This window comes from Macaca nemestrina, chromosome 14 (genome assembly GCF_043159975.1).
Source record: "Macaca nemestrina isolate mMacNem1 chromosome 14, mMacNem.hap1, whole genome shotgun sequence".
Classification (NCBI taxonomy): Eukaryota; Metazoa; Chordata; class Mammalia; order Primates; family Cercopithecidae; genus Macaca; species Macaca nemestrina.
In genome coordinates this window covers 117,533,184-117,549,221 of record NC_092138.1, presented here as the reverse complement: position 1 = coordinate 117,549,221, position 16,038 = coordinate 117,533,184, and the positions used below count along the sequence as shown (strand labels likewise).

At 61.0% G+C, this 16,038-nt stretch overlaps 2 protein-coding genes across 18 annotated transcripts in view; both read left to right on the top strand.

Annotated features, from left to right (window-relative positions):
* LOC105471934 (SEC16 homolog A, endoplasmic reticulum export factor) overlaps positions 1 to 1,970 on the top strand; it is a 46,395-nt gene extending 44,425 nt beyond the window's left edge. For all 16 annotated transcript variants that reach the window (XM_071078640.1, XM_071078639.1, XM_071078636.1 and 13 more), the window contains one exon: positions 267 to 1,970. In XM_071078640.1, the coding sequence (XP_070934741.1) occupies positions 267 to 335 (69 nt within the window). In that variant the 3' untranslated portion in view covers positions 336 to 1,970. The remainder of the gene's footprint in view (positions 1 to 266) is intronic.
* Positions 1,971 to 2,230: 260 nt separating this feature from the next.
* Positions 2,231 to 14,161, top strand: LOC105471932 (inositol polyphosphate-5-phosphatase E). 2 transcript variants are annotated; one of them, XM_011724772.3, is made up of 10 exons: positions 2,231 to 3,450; positions 7,504 to 7,627; positions 8,239 to 8,336; positions 9,098 to 9,222; positions 9,443 to 9,562; positions 9,924 to 10,031; positions 10,519 to 10,680; positions 10,795 to 10,910; positions 11,477 to 11,571; positions 13,049 to 14,161. In XM_011724772.3, the coding sequence occupies exons 1-10, from the start codon at positions 2,639 to 2,641 to the stop codon at positions 13,179 to 13,181; spliced, it is 1,893 nt and encodes a 630-aa protein (XP_011723074.3). In that variant the 5' UTR covers positions 2,231 to 2,638; the 3' UTR covers positions 13,182 to 14,161. The 2 variants fall into 2 exon arrangements, with proteins under 2 accessions (XP_011723074.3, XP_070934733.1); XM_071078632.1 differs by having other exon boundaries at positions 2,232 to 3,450; positions 11,477 to 11,613.
* Positions 14,162 to 16,038: the final 1,877 nt, after the last annotated feature.

Here is a 16,038-nt window from a genome sequence, read left to right as displayed (position 1 = left end):
ATGGCCCTGACGAAACCGCAGCACCTCCGGGCGACCCTCACAGTAAACACTGATGGTTAAGGACTCGGTGCTTTCAAGGGAGCCCAGGACTTGGCACTGACTTGTCGGTTTCCAGAGGCTTTGAGGAACAAAAACGAAGCCTTCAGCTTGTCGGCGCCAATGGCCCATGCAGTTCATTATGTGGACCAGCCCCTGTCACGCTGCGCCCGGGCACTGCCCACCCTGGGGGCAGGCATGCAGAGGTCATGCTGTTGATTTTGTTCCAGGCCTGCGCCACCTCCGGGAGCTCAAGGCTAGGGAGAATTGACCAGAGGAAGCACCTGGTGCTGAACTAGGCTTGCCCTGCTGTGAACTTGCACTTGGAGCCCTGACGCTGCTGTTCTCCCCGAAGAGCCCGACCGACCGCCGCGATCTCCGTCCCGCCCCCAGGGAGACACGGCAGTGACTCAGAGCTGGTCCCACGCTGTGCCTCCCTCCTCACCGCCCATCATAATGAATTATTTTGAAAATTAATTCCACCATCCTCTCAGATACTGGATGGAAAGACTGAATCTTTGACTCAGAATTGTTTGCCGAAAAGAATGATGTGACTTTCTTAGTCATTTAGGATGATTTAAGGATGTAGCATTCCTGGTCATTGAAGAACGTTCGTTCGGCTGGAGCTGTCTCTGCCACAGGAGAGCCACACAGTCGGTAGCAACCAGGGCCTCTCCAAGCCGAGCTGTGAGTCCAGCCCAGTGAGTCCCGCACTTCCTTTAAGGTGCTGGGAGCAAAGAGTGACCGTCTGAGGCAGACCCCGACCCTGCTCTGCAGTGCCTGGGCCCTCGCCGTGTTTGAACCCGGCCGAATGCGTGGAGGTCGCTGTGTTCTCAGTCAGCGTCTCTGAGGAGCCTCGGGGTTCCTTCGGCATTAGTTCAGTTTTTGAGAGAGGCCCTAGTTACTGCAGTGAATTTCTTTCCTGTAACAAAGACGTTTCCAGCCTCACTTTACTTTCTGTGGCCTGATGAGGACCATGGGTGATTTTGTGCACCCAAAGCACCGGCGACTGCCCACCGTGTGGCCCAGTCACTGGGAAGGAGCCCCAGGGAGCCGGCTGTCTGACACGATGGCTCAGGGTGGTCATCCAGGGTGAAAACCGACGGTGTGATGTTTGATTTGGGCTTCATTTTGCGTGTAGGAGCATGGTTAGACTCATTGTGAAGGGGGCTGGATGCAGTTCTCTAAAAGGCTGCACTTTTCCTGGTGCAATCCACGTGACCCACTTTCTCACCTGGGGGACATTGGTTCAGGGGTTGGTAACATCTTGGGGAGAGTATCTTAACACAGTTTCTTGACAGCTGCTCTGGAACTTATTTCTGCCCCCAGTTTTGCCACACTGAGACTTTGAGTAGCTCCTGGTGGACTCAGCCCTGTTGAACTCAGAGAGGGGCCTCCTCTCACTAATGCAAAGCTTTAAGGCTTCTCTGACTGTTCTGAAAACTCTTCGTATTCTTGTCAAGTCTAAAGAGACTGAAGAAAAGATTTAAATACTAATAAAAATCAGTAGATAATTTCTGTAGGTTCTGCTGGGGAAACATAAACTGTTTGGTGTTTAAATTTAAGTGTAGAAATTGTAGAATGCGGAATTAGCACAGGCCCTTCCTGACTTTCTGTTTCACTTGATCATTTAGCCCAGACCACCCAGGATGTTTTCCAAAATGTTTCACAGGCGTGTCCCACTGGATCCATTTGTCCTTGTCACTTGGAGAAAGGCCAGTCCCTGTGACGGGGCAGCCCTCTCTGTTCCTTGGTCAGCTCCTGTGATTCCTGGGACCTCTTCCGGTCGGCCCTGCCCGCTGTTCTGGGGTCGACTGCCACGACTTTTGATTCAAGAAGCTTCCTCCAGGCGGGAGCGGCTATTTTTCCTAAATGAGAATTGTTACATTGCAAATTGTTGAATAAAATATTTTGCGCTCCTTCAAGCACCTTCACTTGTGGTTCCCTTTGGTTTGTTGGAAGCGAGTGAGTGCAGGTGTCCGCAGGCCTCGGCACTCGCCTGGCCCGCGCCCAGGTCCTCTCCGGGGACTTGCACCTGCCCTCGCTGGGACCTGGGACCTGCCGGTCTGCCGGGCTGCGGGGCTGCCGGGCGGGGAGGGGCGTGGGAGAGCCGTCCTGGCCCGGTGCGGCGCAGTCCTCCGGCCGCCAGGGGCCGCTGCGGGCGGGGCCGGGGCGCGGGGCGGGGACCGGGCGCGGCCCCGCGGCGGCCGTTGCTGGGTCCCGGCCGGGCTGACTCCGCCTCTGGGCGGCCGGGCCTCCGCGAGTACGGGGTCGGCTTCCGAGTCTGCGGGGCCAGCCCGGGGTGCCCGGTTCCCGCCCCTCTCCCCGAGCGGCGCCCCAGCCGGGGTCGAGCCTCGCCCGCGACAGGCCCTGCCTGCGGACCGCCCTGGGGACGGCGTCTGGGAGCCCCGAGGGGCTGGCGGGACCCGGGGCCCGGGCCATGCGGCAGCCGCCCCTGCCCCTCCGCGACCACCCCCGGCCCAAGCGGGAGCCGCAGCGCAGTTTCTGCTCCTCGCTGAGCCGGCGACCCCGGACCCGGCACCCCTGACCCCTCGCCCCGCCTGCGGCCCCGCGCCGAGGCCTCCCCTGGGAGGGCCCGTCCATGCCGTCCAAGGCGGAGAGCCTGCGGCCTTCGGAGCCGGCCCCGCAGCCGCCCGAAGGGAGGACGCTCCAAGGACAGCTTCCCGGCGCTCCGCTGGCCCCGCGCGCGGGGTCCCCACCCGATGCTCCGGGCTCCGAGAGCCCGGCGCTTGCCTGCAGCACCCCGGCCACGCCCAGCGGCGAGGACCCGCCAGCCCGGGCAGCACCCGTCACCCCGCGGCCCCCCGCCAGGCCTCGGCTGGAGCGAGCCCTGTCCCTGGACGACAAGGGCTGGAGGAGGAGGCGTTTTCGAGGCAGCCAGGAAGACCTGGAAGCCCGGAATGGGACCAGTCCCTCCAGGGGCTCAGTGCAGAGCGAGGGTCCCGGGGCCCCCGCCCACAGCTGCTCCCCGCCCTGCCTGAGCACCTCCTTGCAGGAAATCCCCAAGTCCCGCGGGGTCCTGGGCAGTGAGAGAGGGAGCCCGTCCTCGGGGGGTGACCCTCTCTCTGGGGTGGCCAGCAGCTCCCCGAACCTGCCGCACAGAAACGCCGCCGTGGCAGGGAGCTCTCCCAGGCTGCCCAGCCTGCTGCCCCCGCGCCCGCCGCCTGCCCTGAGCCTGGACATCGCCTCCGACTCCCTGAGGACAGCAAACAAGGTCGACTCGGATCTTGCAGACTACAAGCTCCGCGCGCAGCCGCTCCTGGTGCGGGCCCACAGCAGCCTGGGCCCCGGCCGGCCCCGGAGCCCCCTGGCCTGCGACGACTGTTCCCTTCGATCGGCCAAATCCTCCTTCAGCCTCCTGGCGCCCATCCGCAGCAAGGACGTCCGCAGCAGGTAGGGCCTGGTGGGTGCAGCCCCTGCGCCGCCTTCATTGTAGTGTTCAGGCTGCTGGAACCTCGTGAGACCGTTCCCATCAGCAGCGTTTAGGATGCCTAAACAGAAAGAATGAAGCGGGTCTCCCGCAGCCACCCCATCTCCCAGCCCCTCCCCACAGCAGCGCCCTTCCCATCTCTCCCCAACTTCCCAGAACTTTTCCTGTGTGTTTCAGAACCATTCGTGGGCGTGACGTTGTGTTAAGGTAGACAAGATGGCATCTTGCATACAATTATGTATCTGGCGCTATTTCTTGTTTAGTCTTGAGAAATTTCCTCAATGTATATGATCTGCCCTTTTGGTTGTTTTTGTTTGTTTCTCTGTGGCCCAGGCTGGAGTGCAGTGGCGCAATCCCGGCTCACTGTAACCTCCACCTCCTGGGTTCAAGGGATCCTCCTGCCTCAGCCTCCTAAGCGTCTGGGATTACAGGCACCTGCCACCACACTCGGCTAAATTTTGTATTTTCAGTAGAGACGGGGTTTCCCCATGTTGGCCAGGCTGGTCTCGAACTCCTGGCCTCAGCCTCCCAAAGTGCTGGGATTCCAGGCGTGGGCCACTGCGCCCAGCCTGCCCCCTTAGTTTTTTTCTGCCGCAAGAGGCCCCAGATGTGTTGAGGCTACTTTGTTTAGCCACTTTCTCACGAGGAACATTTTGGTGGCTCGAGCTGTTGCTGGAAGGAACGGCACTGAACCCATGGGCTCTCTCCCAAGCCTGGTCTGGTCTTGGGGTCGCCGTCTGGGGGCCTGTCCTCAGATGCTCCCACTGTGACTTGGCAAAACCACCCGCACCCTTCTTTTCCTCCCCTCCCCACTGCCATGGTGCCCAAGTCTTGTGTGTCAGCCACGGCGGGAGGCAGGGCAGGTGTGAGAAGGGAGTGGTGTGAGGTGGTTTCTGTGTGGTGTCCTGGGGCCGCTGTAACTCATGGCCACGGACTGGGAGGCTTGAAACAGCAGAGCTGGACTCTCTCCCAGTTCTAGAGGCCAGAAGTCTAAAATCAAGGTGTGGCCAGGCAGCCTCTCTCCAGAGGCTGGGGGGAGGATCCTCCTGCTGCCTCCCGCTCCTGGGGCCCCAGTTGTTCCTTGGCTTGTGGCACACTCCGGTCTCTGCCTCTGTCTTTATGTGGCCTCTTCCCTGTCTCTCTGTCTCTCTCTCGTCCTCTTCCCCATCTCTCTGTGTTCCCCTCTCTTTTTGTAAGGACACCAGTCATTGAATTTACTGCCTACCCTAAATCCAGAGTGATCTCATCTCAAGATCCTTAATTAAGTACATCTGCAGGCCGGGCGCGGTGGCTCACGCCTGTAATCCCAGCACTCTAGGAGGCCAAGGTGGGCGCGAGGTCAGGAGATCGAGACCATCCTGGCTAACACGGTGAAACCCCATCTCTACTAAAAATACGAAAAATTAGCTGGGCGTGGTGGCAGGCGCCTGTAATCCCAGCTACTCGGGAGGCTGAGGCAGGAGAATGGCTTGAACCCGGGAGACGGAGGTTGCAGTGAGCCGAGATCGCGCCACTGCACTCCAGCCTGGGCGATAGAGCGAGACTCCGTCTCACAAAAAAAAAAAAAAAAAAGTACATCTGCAAAGACCCTGTTTCCAAATAAGGCCCCATTCCAAGGTTCTGGAGGTCTGGGGGTGGACATGGCTTTGGGGATCACTGTTCAGCTCACCACAGTCCCCGAAAGTAGCCTCACTTCCCTGCGCCTGTGGTCCACCAGCAGGCAGGTGGGCTTAGGCATGGAGTGAGGGCCTGTGCCTGGCTCCCCCACCATACTCCCCTCCTGTGCGTGGATGGGGCAGGTGCAGTCACATACAGGGCAAAACTGTTGCTTTTGTTAAAATAATTCACTGCAGGGTTTCTTGTAAAAGGTAAAATTTCTTCGTGCGTCTAAAGCGTCACATTTTAAAATCAGATTCAGTTTACGTAGATACACTTGTTAGAATGGCAGTCGTGTCTCAAATTTGGATCAGGTCATTGTTTTCGAACAACCAGGAAACGAGGGTTGATGTGGATCCTTTAACTCAGTTCTGCTGTCTAAAAACTTCCCATTTCCAGATCTCCGGTCTGTTCTAGAATAGGAGTCGGCACACGCTTTCTGTCAAGGGTGAGGCACGGACAGTGGGGAGCAAAGGGCGTCTGTGTGCCGGTGAATCTATTAGGGACGCACATTGGAACCTCGCTGTTTTTTCTTTCTCTGCCGTTCCACACAGTAAAACCCATTCTGAGCTTGTGGGCCGCACGTGCACGGGCTGGTCCGCCCTGTTTCAGAATGGCTGCTGGCCTTTGCCAGTGCCTTGGGGCTGCCAGGGTGGGTTAGGGGGATGCTCTCCCCACCAGTTCCTTTTGCTCTGAGAGCCGGCCCAGGCTGCAGCAGCCGGCCTGTGCATCCTCACGCAGAAGCTCTGCAGTGTCCTGGCCCTGGATGGGGGTCCGAGGCAGCTCTGCCCCTGCCCGTGTCGGGACACAGGAATGATGACTGTGAGGGCTGCCCCTGGCCTGCTGTTACTAACCGTGCTCTGGACAGAGCTGGGCAGACCGGCCACGCGGCTGCTGGTGTGGACATGATGGGCGTTGCCGGCAAAGGCGCCCTGGGCCTCGAGTCTGGTGACCGAGGAGCCCCTGCTGGGCCCGGGATCACTTGACAGCAGTGGCCACAGCAACACTCTCTGTCCCGAATGACCGCTGCGTGAACACAGTTGTCCTGACTGGAACTGTCAACAGTTTTAGGGGTGAGGTAGTGAGGTTCCTCCCTGTGACATGATTTAATCGCGTCCAGTGAAGCTTGGGGAGCTGCAGCCAGGATTGAGGAAGTTCTCACGGGAGGTCACAAGAATCCGGCACTGTGCTCTCGTCTCCCTTTGTGAAAGGGAACCTCGTCAGAAGACGGCGTATCTAGAAGGAGCAGCACAAGTGTTACTTAGAGAAGGAGTGGGGAGGAGGGCTGGCAAGCCTAGCCCACGGCGTTTCTGTGTAGTCAGCGAGCTGAGGACGCGTTTTACATTTCCACATGGTTGGGAAAAGGTCAAAACAATTCTAATACCGTTTCACACTACAAGAAAGTTGTAAACTTCACCCTTCAGTGTCTGTAAATCAAGCATCTCAGGCACACGGCCGGCTCCGTGTGTCCACATCCCCTGGTGGCTTTTGCACCACTGGGTGGCCCACGGAGCAGTGGGCGTGTGCTGTTGCCTCTTGACAGGTTACCAGCCCTCGTGGCAGAAGGTGCTGAGTGTGGGGAGGGGCAGGGCGTCGCTGTGCCACACGGTGTGTTTAACCATTTGTGTGCACTGCCGTATTAAAATCCCAAAGTGCCAGCCTGGACAATGTGGCGAGACCCTGTTTCTACAAAAATAAAAAATGAAAAACTGGCCGGGCGTGGTGGCACTGCACCGGGAGTTCCAGCTACTCGGGGGGCTGAGGCAGAAGGATTACTTGAGCCCTGGAGGTGGAGGCTGCAGGGAGCTGTGTTGGTGCCACTGCACTCCATCCTGGGCACAGACTGAGACCCTGTCCCCACCAGAAACCAAAACAAGCAAACCCAAAAGTGCATCAAAGCCACGAGTGTCGAGGAGATTAACGCGTTTCCATGTGGCTCGCCTGGTCTCCCTGTCTTAGGCCATCCTGCCTAGTGTTGGGGCCCAGGGAGAAAGGAGGAGAACCAGCCCCTGCCCGAACAGTGCCCTGTGCCCACAGCCGTGGCTTATAGTTTGGGAGCTCCTCTCTGTGGTTCTCCCAGGACCCCACCACCAAAAAGCCCCAGATGTCACCCTCTCCTGCCTCTTCCCGGGAGGTGGGGGGGTGTGAGCCCGCTCTGGGTGTTTGTGTGGCCAGGTCGGGCCTTGTTTTCCTGCAGAGCAGACAGCAGCACCGCAGCGTCCAGCAGAGCCCTTGCTCGGGGTCGGGGGCAGCTTCTGACATTCTGTGGGTTTTGCTGTTGTCCCTGGGGACCTGGCCGAGACCCCCCCCCAGGGATGTGTCCTGTGCCTGGCCCTGAGCTTGGGGTCCTCCCGTCACAGGAGTTACCTGGAGGGCAGCCTCCTGGCCAGCGGGGCCCTGCTGGGGGCAGACGAGCTGGCCCGCTACTTCCCAGACCGGTACGTGGCGCTCTTCGTGGCCACCTGGAACATGCAGGGCCAGAAGGTGAGTGGCGCTGGGTGGCACTGGGCAGGGAAGGGCGGGGCGGGGCGGTGCTGGACAGACGTGGGTGAGGGAGACGGGGCAGTTCTGTGCCTCGTCCCGGGGCCGGGAGGGCAGAGCCCCGAGGTGCATCCACTGCGAGCCGCGGCACAGGAGGGTGAGAGTGGGTAAGGACCTCCGTCCTCCCGAGCTCCCACCTGCACCTCCATGGCCGTGTGGCCGCAGAACGGAGGGGAAGGGATTGGGTCACCAGGCCTGGCTGAGAATCGTCTGCTCAAGGTGAGCGGGAGGGCGGCCAGCAGAGCCCCTGTGGGGCGGCTCAGGGGCAGGTTGGGCCCCACAGGCTGGGGTCACAGTGACGGGGGTCACACAGGGGTGGCTGTTGGATAGACTCGTGTTTGGAGAGGGAAACTGAGGCCGAGGGCCAACCTGAGGTGTGTTTGGTGTGTCAGAGGCTGCCTTGGAGACCGACCGGGTAGATCCCTTCTTGGCCGTGGCCTCAGTTTCCCTCATTCAGAGGAGTTGCTGGCACTCGAGGTGCTGCAGTGGGACTCGCCCACAGGCGCCTGCAGGTTTCGGGAGGAGCCGGCCCACCACGTGCTCCCTCCTCCCAGGAGCTCCCGCCCAGCCTGGACGAGTTCCTGCTCCCAGCCGAGGCCGACTATGCCCAGGACCTGTACGTCATCGGCGTCCAGGAGGGCTGCTCTGACAGGTAGGGCGGCCGCAGGCCCTGCAGTGCCTGCCCTGGGGCTGCTGTCTCTGAAGCTGCTGGGCGTTGAGACCTGGGTTGCGGCTGGGCACGGGTGGGCGTTGAGACCTGGGTTGCGGCTGGGCACGGGTGGGCGTTGAGACCTGGGTTGCGGCTGGGCACGGGTGGGCGTTGAGACCTGGGTTGCGGCTGGGCACGGGTGGGCGTTGAGACCTGGGTTGCGGCTGGGCACGGGCAGCCTCCACGCCTGGGTGGGATACATGAGTCGGTTTCTTTTCTGGTGGCAACTTGGAGAGTTTAAAATCAATGAGATTGGATTTTGGTAACAAATTGTTGACGTGAGAGAGTAGAAGGGCAGCAGGGAGCACGGCCGGGCTCCGAGGCTTCCTGGGGCCCCCACGTTGTGGTGGGAACAGCAGGTGGCTGCCGCCCACACAGGTGCTCTGGGAGAAGGAGCCCTGGCCCCAAGCTGAGGTGGGCCCCACTCCCCTGGCCCATGAGCCATGCAGGCAGGAGGAGCTCTGCTCACTGGGGTCTCGGCAGGGATCCAGGGGAGCCACTCAAGTGGAACTGGGGCCTGTGACCCCCGGCAGGTCCCAACTCTGGCCCACAACGGTCTCTGGCAAATGCGTCTCCATGCAGGACTCCGAGGCCAGGTCGTGGGGTTTCCCTGGTAGCTCCTCGAGGGGCTCTGGGTGGCAGGTCTGGGAGTGGTGGAGCTGGGAGGCCATGTCCCCCAGCCGGCCGCGCTTCCTCCTCTGCAGGCGGGAGTGGGAGACGCGTCTGCAGGAGACGCTGGGCCCGCACTACGTGCTGCTGTCCTCGGCGGCCCACGGCGTGCTCTACATGTCGCTCTTTATCCGCCGGGACCTCATCTGGTTCTGCTCAGGTGGGTGCGGCTGGAGGGGTGGGCGCGGCTGGAGGGTGGCAGCCCCCCTTTCCACGACTGACCCGTGGCCTTGGCAGGACAGGCACGCTTTGCGTCTGGGATCTGGGGGTTGCTATGTCACACACGGGCTCCACAGTGAGCCCTCACTGGCATGCGGGTCCGGCCACGACCCCTGGCCTACAGCGTCCCGCAGGTGAGCTGAGGGCTGCCCCTCCCACAGAGGTGGAGTGCTCCACGGTGACCACACGCATCGTGTCTCAGATCAAGACCAAGGGGGCCTTGGGCGTCAGCTTCACCTTTTTTGGCACCTCCTTCCTCTTCATCACGTCCCACTTCACCTGTAAGTCGCTCGGTGCCCGTGCCGCAGGTGCTGCGTGAGAACAGCCTTCCTCTCCTGACCAGGACCCTGCCCAGGGCAGGGATCCTGGCTGCTGGCTTCATCTTCCACCCAGGGCCGTGGGGCGGGCACCATGCTTGCTAAGATGCACGCTGAGGACCCCCAGCAGACCCCGGCACTGAGGGCATGCTGTGCTGGGCCCGCGCTCCGTCCTCCGAGGCAGAAATGTCCCTGGCCAGGCCTGGCAGCGGATGCCCGGTGGGGTTGTGTCTGCAGGGGGCGCGCAGTCAGGGCATGGTCCAGGGGGCGGCTCTTGAGGGAGACCCAGAACCCTGTGACCCCTACCCCATTTCTGTTCCCACAGCGGGCGACGGGAAGGTGGCGGAGCGGCTGCTGGACTACACCAGGACCGTGCAAGCCCTGGCCCTGCCCAGAAACGTGCCCGACACCAACCCCTATCGCTCCAGCGCAGGTGAGGGCCCCCACACTGCATGCGGGTGGTGCTGCCGTGGTTCACACGCAGGGCGCCCGTCGTTTTTACGGCAGCTCTGCAGAGGCAGCGTCCTGAGCTCTGGGAAGCGAGGGCCGAAAAGTCCAAGTGCCCCCAGCGCATAGCCCCTCATGGTTCTTTAGCACGGTTAGTGGGGTGGGCGGATCCCGTCCACTCACAGCGTGTCCTGCTAGCCTGGGTCCTGGTCCTCACCACTGCCCGCCCTGCCGCCTCCCCCGGCTGTGTGGAAAGGAGCAGAAACATGGTCATCCCCTGCCATGGGCGCCGTCTGCTCCTGAGGCTGCTCCAGGTGCCTTCTGGAGCTGTCCCAATGCGAATCGGGGCCCAGCCCCTCTGGCTGGCACCCGAGACCCACTTCCCCTGGGAGCCACTGCCAGGCCGTGTTCTGGGGAAGGGGAAGGACCTGCCGTTGCTTGCCTGTGCCCATGCATGGCCCACTGTGCCACAGCGGACGTCACCACCCGCTTCGATGAGGTGTTCTGGTTTGGAGACTTCAACTTCCGCCTGAGCGGCGGGCGCACAGCCGTGGACACCCTCCTGTGCCAGGGCCTGGTGGTGGACGTGCCGGCGCTGCTGCAGCATGACCAGCTCATCCGGGAGATGCGGAAAGGTGAGGGCCTGGGAGGGGGGCGGGCGTGGCGGGAGATGCGGAAAGGTGAGGGCCTGGGGTGCCGCGGCTGGCACGAGCTGGTCTGAGCCGGTCCGGGTGCCCATCCTGTGGCAGGGTCCATCTTCAAGGGCTTCCAGGAGCCGGACATTCACTTCCTCCCGTCATACAAGTTTGACATCGGGAAGGACACGTACGACAGCACCTCCAAGCAGAGGACACCCTCATACACGGTGAGCCCCGCCCGTGGCCGGCGCAGAGTGCTTCCAGGGCGGGCACCTCCCACAGCCGGGAGCCAATGCCTGGCATCAGGGGTCTGAACCTGGACGGCCTTGACTTGAACTTCAGCTCTACACCCTGGCCTCGTGGCGAGTCCCCTTTGGTGGAGAACGGCACCCTCTCCATGGGTGTTTTCAAGGCTGGGTGAGCCGACTGGCACACAGGGCACCGGCCATGCCCTCGCCCCTGGCGTGCAGAGCCTCTGCCCGTTGCACCCTCACTCACCCTTCCGCCAGGCCCATGGCTGCAGCTCTGGGCACGTCCCGATGTCTGCTGGACGCCTCAAGAAGCCACTGAGGCAGGGCAGGGTAGGAGCAGCCGCTGTTCACAGGGTCTCCAGCGGCGAGGGACAGGCCCTGGCCCAGCTGGCCACAGACACCAGGCAACAAAATGGGCATAAGTGTCGGGGTTCCCAGAAGGCTCCCTCGGGGGGCACTTGAGAACAGCGGGAGGTGAGTGGGCCACGCCCCACAGCGCCTCAGGAGTAACTGGACTTCCTCCCTCCGGAATCTTCCCGAAGGACCGCGTCTTGTACAGAAGCCGCCACAAGGGTGACATCTGTCCCGTGAGCTACTCCTCCTGCCCCGGGATCAAGACCTCCGACCACCGCCCCGTGTACGGCCTCTTCCGGGTGAAAGTGAGGCCGGGGCGAGACAAGTCAGTGTCCTCCCTCCACCTTCCCTCTGGGGCCCGGGGCTCCGGGTGAAAGTGAGGCCGGGGCGAGACAAGTCAGTGTCCTCCCGCCACCTTCCCTCTCGGGCCCGGGGCTCCGGGTGAAAGTGAGGCCGGGGCGAGACAAGTCAGTGTCCTCCCTCCACCTTCCCTCTGGGGCCCGGGGCTCCGGGTGAAAGTGAGGCCGGGGCGAGACAAGTCAGTGTCCTCCCGCCACCTTCCCTCTCGGGCCCGGGGGTTGGGCCGTCGTCCCATGAGCTGAGAGGGTCCCTGTCATCGTGGGGTTCCACTTGGGGCTTTGTCCTGGGACCTTCAGGGCTGTGCACCCCCAGGATCGGTTGGACTCATCCTGGAGCAGGAAGAAGGCAGGAAGGGGAGAGGCTCTGAACAGTGAAGAGGCCCAGCTGGGGGGCTGGGTGTGGCCAGCTGGGGGGAGGAAGGCCTTAAGCGCTCAGGCGTCCGCCCGTCCTTCCTGTGGCTCTCCCAGGAACAGGCCTCTGTGTGCTTAGAGGCAGTGCCAGCCCGGACCGGCGCCCACCTAACACCCCTCCTCGTGGCCCTGGGCGTCCTCCTAACGCCCCCTCCTCCGGGCCTGGCCCCCACCTAACGCCCCCTCCTCCGGGCGCGGCCCCCTCCTAACGCCCCCTCCTCCGGGCCCGGCCCCCACCTAACACCCCCTCCTCGGGCCCGACCCCTTCCTAACGCCCCCTCCTCCGGGCCCGGCCCCCACCTAACACCCCCTCCTCGGGCCCGACCCCTTCCTAACGCCCCCTCCTCGGGCCCGGCCCCCACCTAACGCCCCCTCCTCGGGCCCGGCCCCCTCCTAACGCCCCCTCCTCGGGCCCGACCCCTTCCTAACGCCCCCTCCTCCGGGCCCGGCCCCCACCTAACGCCCCCTCCTCGGGCCCGACCCCCTCCTAACGCCCCCTCCTCGGGCCCGACCACCTCCTAACGCCCCCTCCTCCGGGCCCGGCCCCCACCTAACGCCCCCTCCTCCGGGCCCGGCCCCCACCTAACGCCCCCTCCTCCGGGCCCGACCCCCACCTAACGCCCCCTCCTCCGGGCCCGACCACCTCCTAACGCCCCCTCCTCCGGGCCCGGCCCCCACCTAACGCCCCCTCCTCCGGGCCCGGCCCCCACCTAACGCCCCCTCCTCCGGGCCCGGCCCCCTCCTGACGCCCCCTCCTCCGGGCCCGGCCCCCACCTGACGCCCCCTCCTCCGGGCCCGGCCCCCACCTGACGCCCCCTCCTGCGGGCCCGGCCCCCTCCTGACGCCCCCTCCTCCGGGCCCGGCCCCCTCCTGACGCCCCCTCCTCCTGGCCCGGCCCCCTCCTGACGCCCCCTCCTCCGGGCGCGGCCCCCTCCTAATGCCCCCTCTTCTGGGTCTGGCCTCCTCCTAATGCCCCCTCCTCCTCCACAGCATTCCATTGGCAGCTGGCAAATTTGATAGAGAGCTATACTTACTAGGAATTAAAAGACGGATTTCGAAGGAGATTCAGAGGCAGCAAGCACTACAGAGTCAGAACTCCAGCACCATCTGTTCCGTTTCTTGAAGTTTGCTGAGCGAGGACCCACAGCCGCGACATGGGGTGATTGTATTTGATCAAAACCCAGCGGGAAGGACGAAGAGTTTGCCGCCTTTTGCGGATCTGAGGGACTGTGGCGCCCGTGCCACTGTGCCAGCGTCCCAAGAAGGAAACCACCCCTAAGTGAGCCTGTCCTTCTCCATGGCAGGTCCACACGGCATGGGTGGGCAGGGCGTGGACCCGCCGCAGTACCACAGACCCCAGCCACTCTCGGGGGCAGACGTCAGAATCCGGTCCTGAGCAGCTCCCGTGCCCTGGGGGCAGTCACAGAGCCCCCCCACCCCCACCCCATCCCCGCGTGCTCTGCGCCAGCCTCTCCCTCCACACCCGGAGCAGGCATCCATCTGTGTCCTCCTGGCAGCCCCTCAAACACACACCACCCCATGTCACACAGGTGTCCAGAGCCAGGCTGGACCTGGGCTAGGTGACCCCTGGGGCCTCAGACCTCTCAGTGGGCCCCAGAGCCCAGCTGAGGAAGCCACATGGCCTCCTGGACGTGGCGCGGTTCCCCTCCGCGAGGCTGCAGGTCGCCTGCCGTGGCGCAAAGAGGCCTGCACCCCAGCATAAGGGCCTCCCCGGCTGAGTGAGAAGCCACCTCCCCTCTCCTCTCATCAGCCAAGCCTGTTGGCATGAAACCATCTCATGGTTTCAGTGACGTAGACCGTTTGCTTCTGTAACTCCAACCACAGAATGACAGTGGAGCCTGGCTGGGGAACTGCTGGAAGCTTAGGATGCCACCACCTTGAACACCTAGGCCAGGGATCCCCACCATGTCCCGGGTTTCTTTCTTCGAGAGTTTAGAACCGTTCATTCTTGCTTTGTGTCCCATTCATGGAAAAATGTAGTCTTTGAATGTGTGAAAATCTAGGGACATTCAATCTAGTCTTTTAAATTATTTATTTTTCCATATTTATATTTTTAAATAAATGCATATATTGAGTCTTAAACTCTCTTTCTGGCCAAAGACTGAAACCTGGAAGAAACAATATACATGCATACCCTGTTCTCACAATGTCCTTGTTTTAAAGGCTGTAAAATCCACAGGCAAAAAGTTTGGTCTCAATCCTTAACTGCTGACTGTGATCTTGTCCAGCTCATCTCTGCTGTCTTTAAAATCCTACATTCGGCTGGGTGCGGCGGCTCACTTCTATAATCCTAGCACTTTGGGAGGCTGAGGCGGGTGGATCACCTGAGTGCTGGGCAGATCACAAGGTCAGGAGTTCGAGACCAGCCTGGCCAACATGGTGAGACCCCCCCCCCCGCCCCCAACCCCATCTCTACTAAAATTACAAAAATGAGCCGGGCATGGTGGCGGGTGCCTGTAATCCCAGCTACTCGGGAGGCTGAGGCAGGAGAATCGCTTGAACCCAGGAGACAGAGGTTGCAGTGAGCTGAGATTGCACCACTGCACTCCAGCCTGGGCAGCAGAGCAAGACTCCCTCTCAAAATACATAAATAAATAAATAAAATCTTGCATTCCTAGTTCACTGCCCCAGAGATCAGCGTTAGTTGGAAAAGAGTTTGAGGAAGACACAAATACTTCAGACCTGATGAACCATGCTGGTTATCAACAATTCCAGTGAATAATACATAAAACTTTTATTAGCAGCAGCTTAAAAAGTAGGGAAACAAACACCCAGTCTCTTGATAAAAATGAGTCTCTTGGGCCGGGTGCGGTGGCTCATGCTTGTAATCCCGGCACTTGGGGAGGTCCCGGTGGGCAGATCACAAGGTCAGGGGTTCGAGACCAACCAGGCCAAATGGTGAGACCCCCCCCACCGTCTCTACTAAAAATACAAAAATTAGCCGGGCGCCTGTAGTCCCAGCTACCCAGGAGGCTGAGGCAGGAGAATTGCTTGAACCCGGGAGGCGGAGGTTGTAGTGAGCCAAGATCGCACCACTGCACTCCAGCCCGGGTGACAGAGTGAGACTCATCTCCAAAAACAAACAAAAGGTTTTGCCCAAACAAATGTGCCCTAAGTTTCAAATCAATTCATTGAAAATCTGGGGCGGGCGCGGTGGCTCACGCCTGTAATCCTAGCACTTTGGGAGGCCGAGGCGGGCGGATCACAAGGTGAGATCAAGACCACGGTGAAACCCCGTCTCTACTAAAAATACAAAAAATTAGCCGGGCACCGTGGCGGGCGCCTGTAGTCTCAGCTACTCAGGAGGCTGAGGCAGGAGAATGGCGTGAACCCGGGAGGCGGAGCTTGTAGTGAGCCAAGATCACGCCACTGCACTCCAGCCTGGGCGACAGAGCGAGACTCCGTCTCAAAAAAAAAAAAAAAGAAAAGAAAATTTGTACCAAGATGTTTTAGGACAATGGGGCTTAAAATGAGTCAGCTTTTATGGCTTGTTCCTAGGCCTTTTCTCCGACCCAAACAGTTGTTAAAGAGATTCTGATCCGCCCCTGGAGTGTGTCCTGTGGCTTGAGAGTAAGAGGCTCCAAGTCTTTTGGCGGGGAGTGGCGTGGCGTGATGTGTCTAGTACGATCACAGATCAAAAGCCAGGTGATGCCCTTGGCACTCACCACTAGCTTTTAGATGAATGGAATTTCACTCAGGAGTTTACACTAATGCAAATGATGTTGGCCAATCTCTGGAAAATAAAAGAATTGTTAAATACGGCCAGGCACAGTGGCTCACATCTACAATCCCAGCACTTTGGGAAGCTGAGGCAGGAGGATTGCTTGAAGCCAGGAGTTAAGAGACCAGCCTAGGCAACCTAGTGAGGCCCCACCTCTAAAATAAGAATTAGCCCACATGTTGGTGCGCGCCTACAGTCCCAGCTATTCAGGAGGCTGAGGTGGGAGGATCAACTGAGC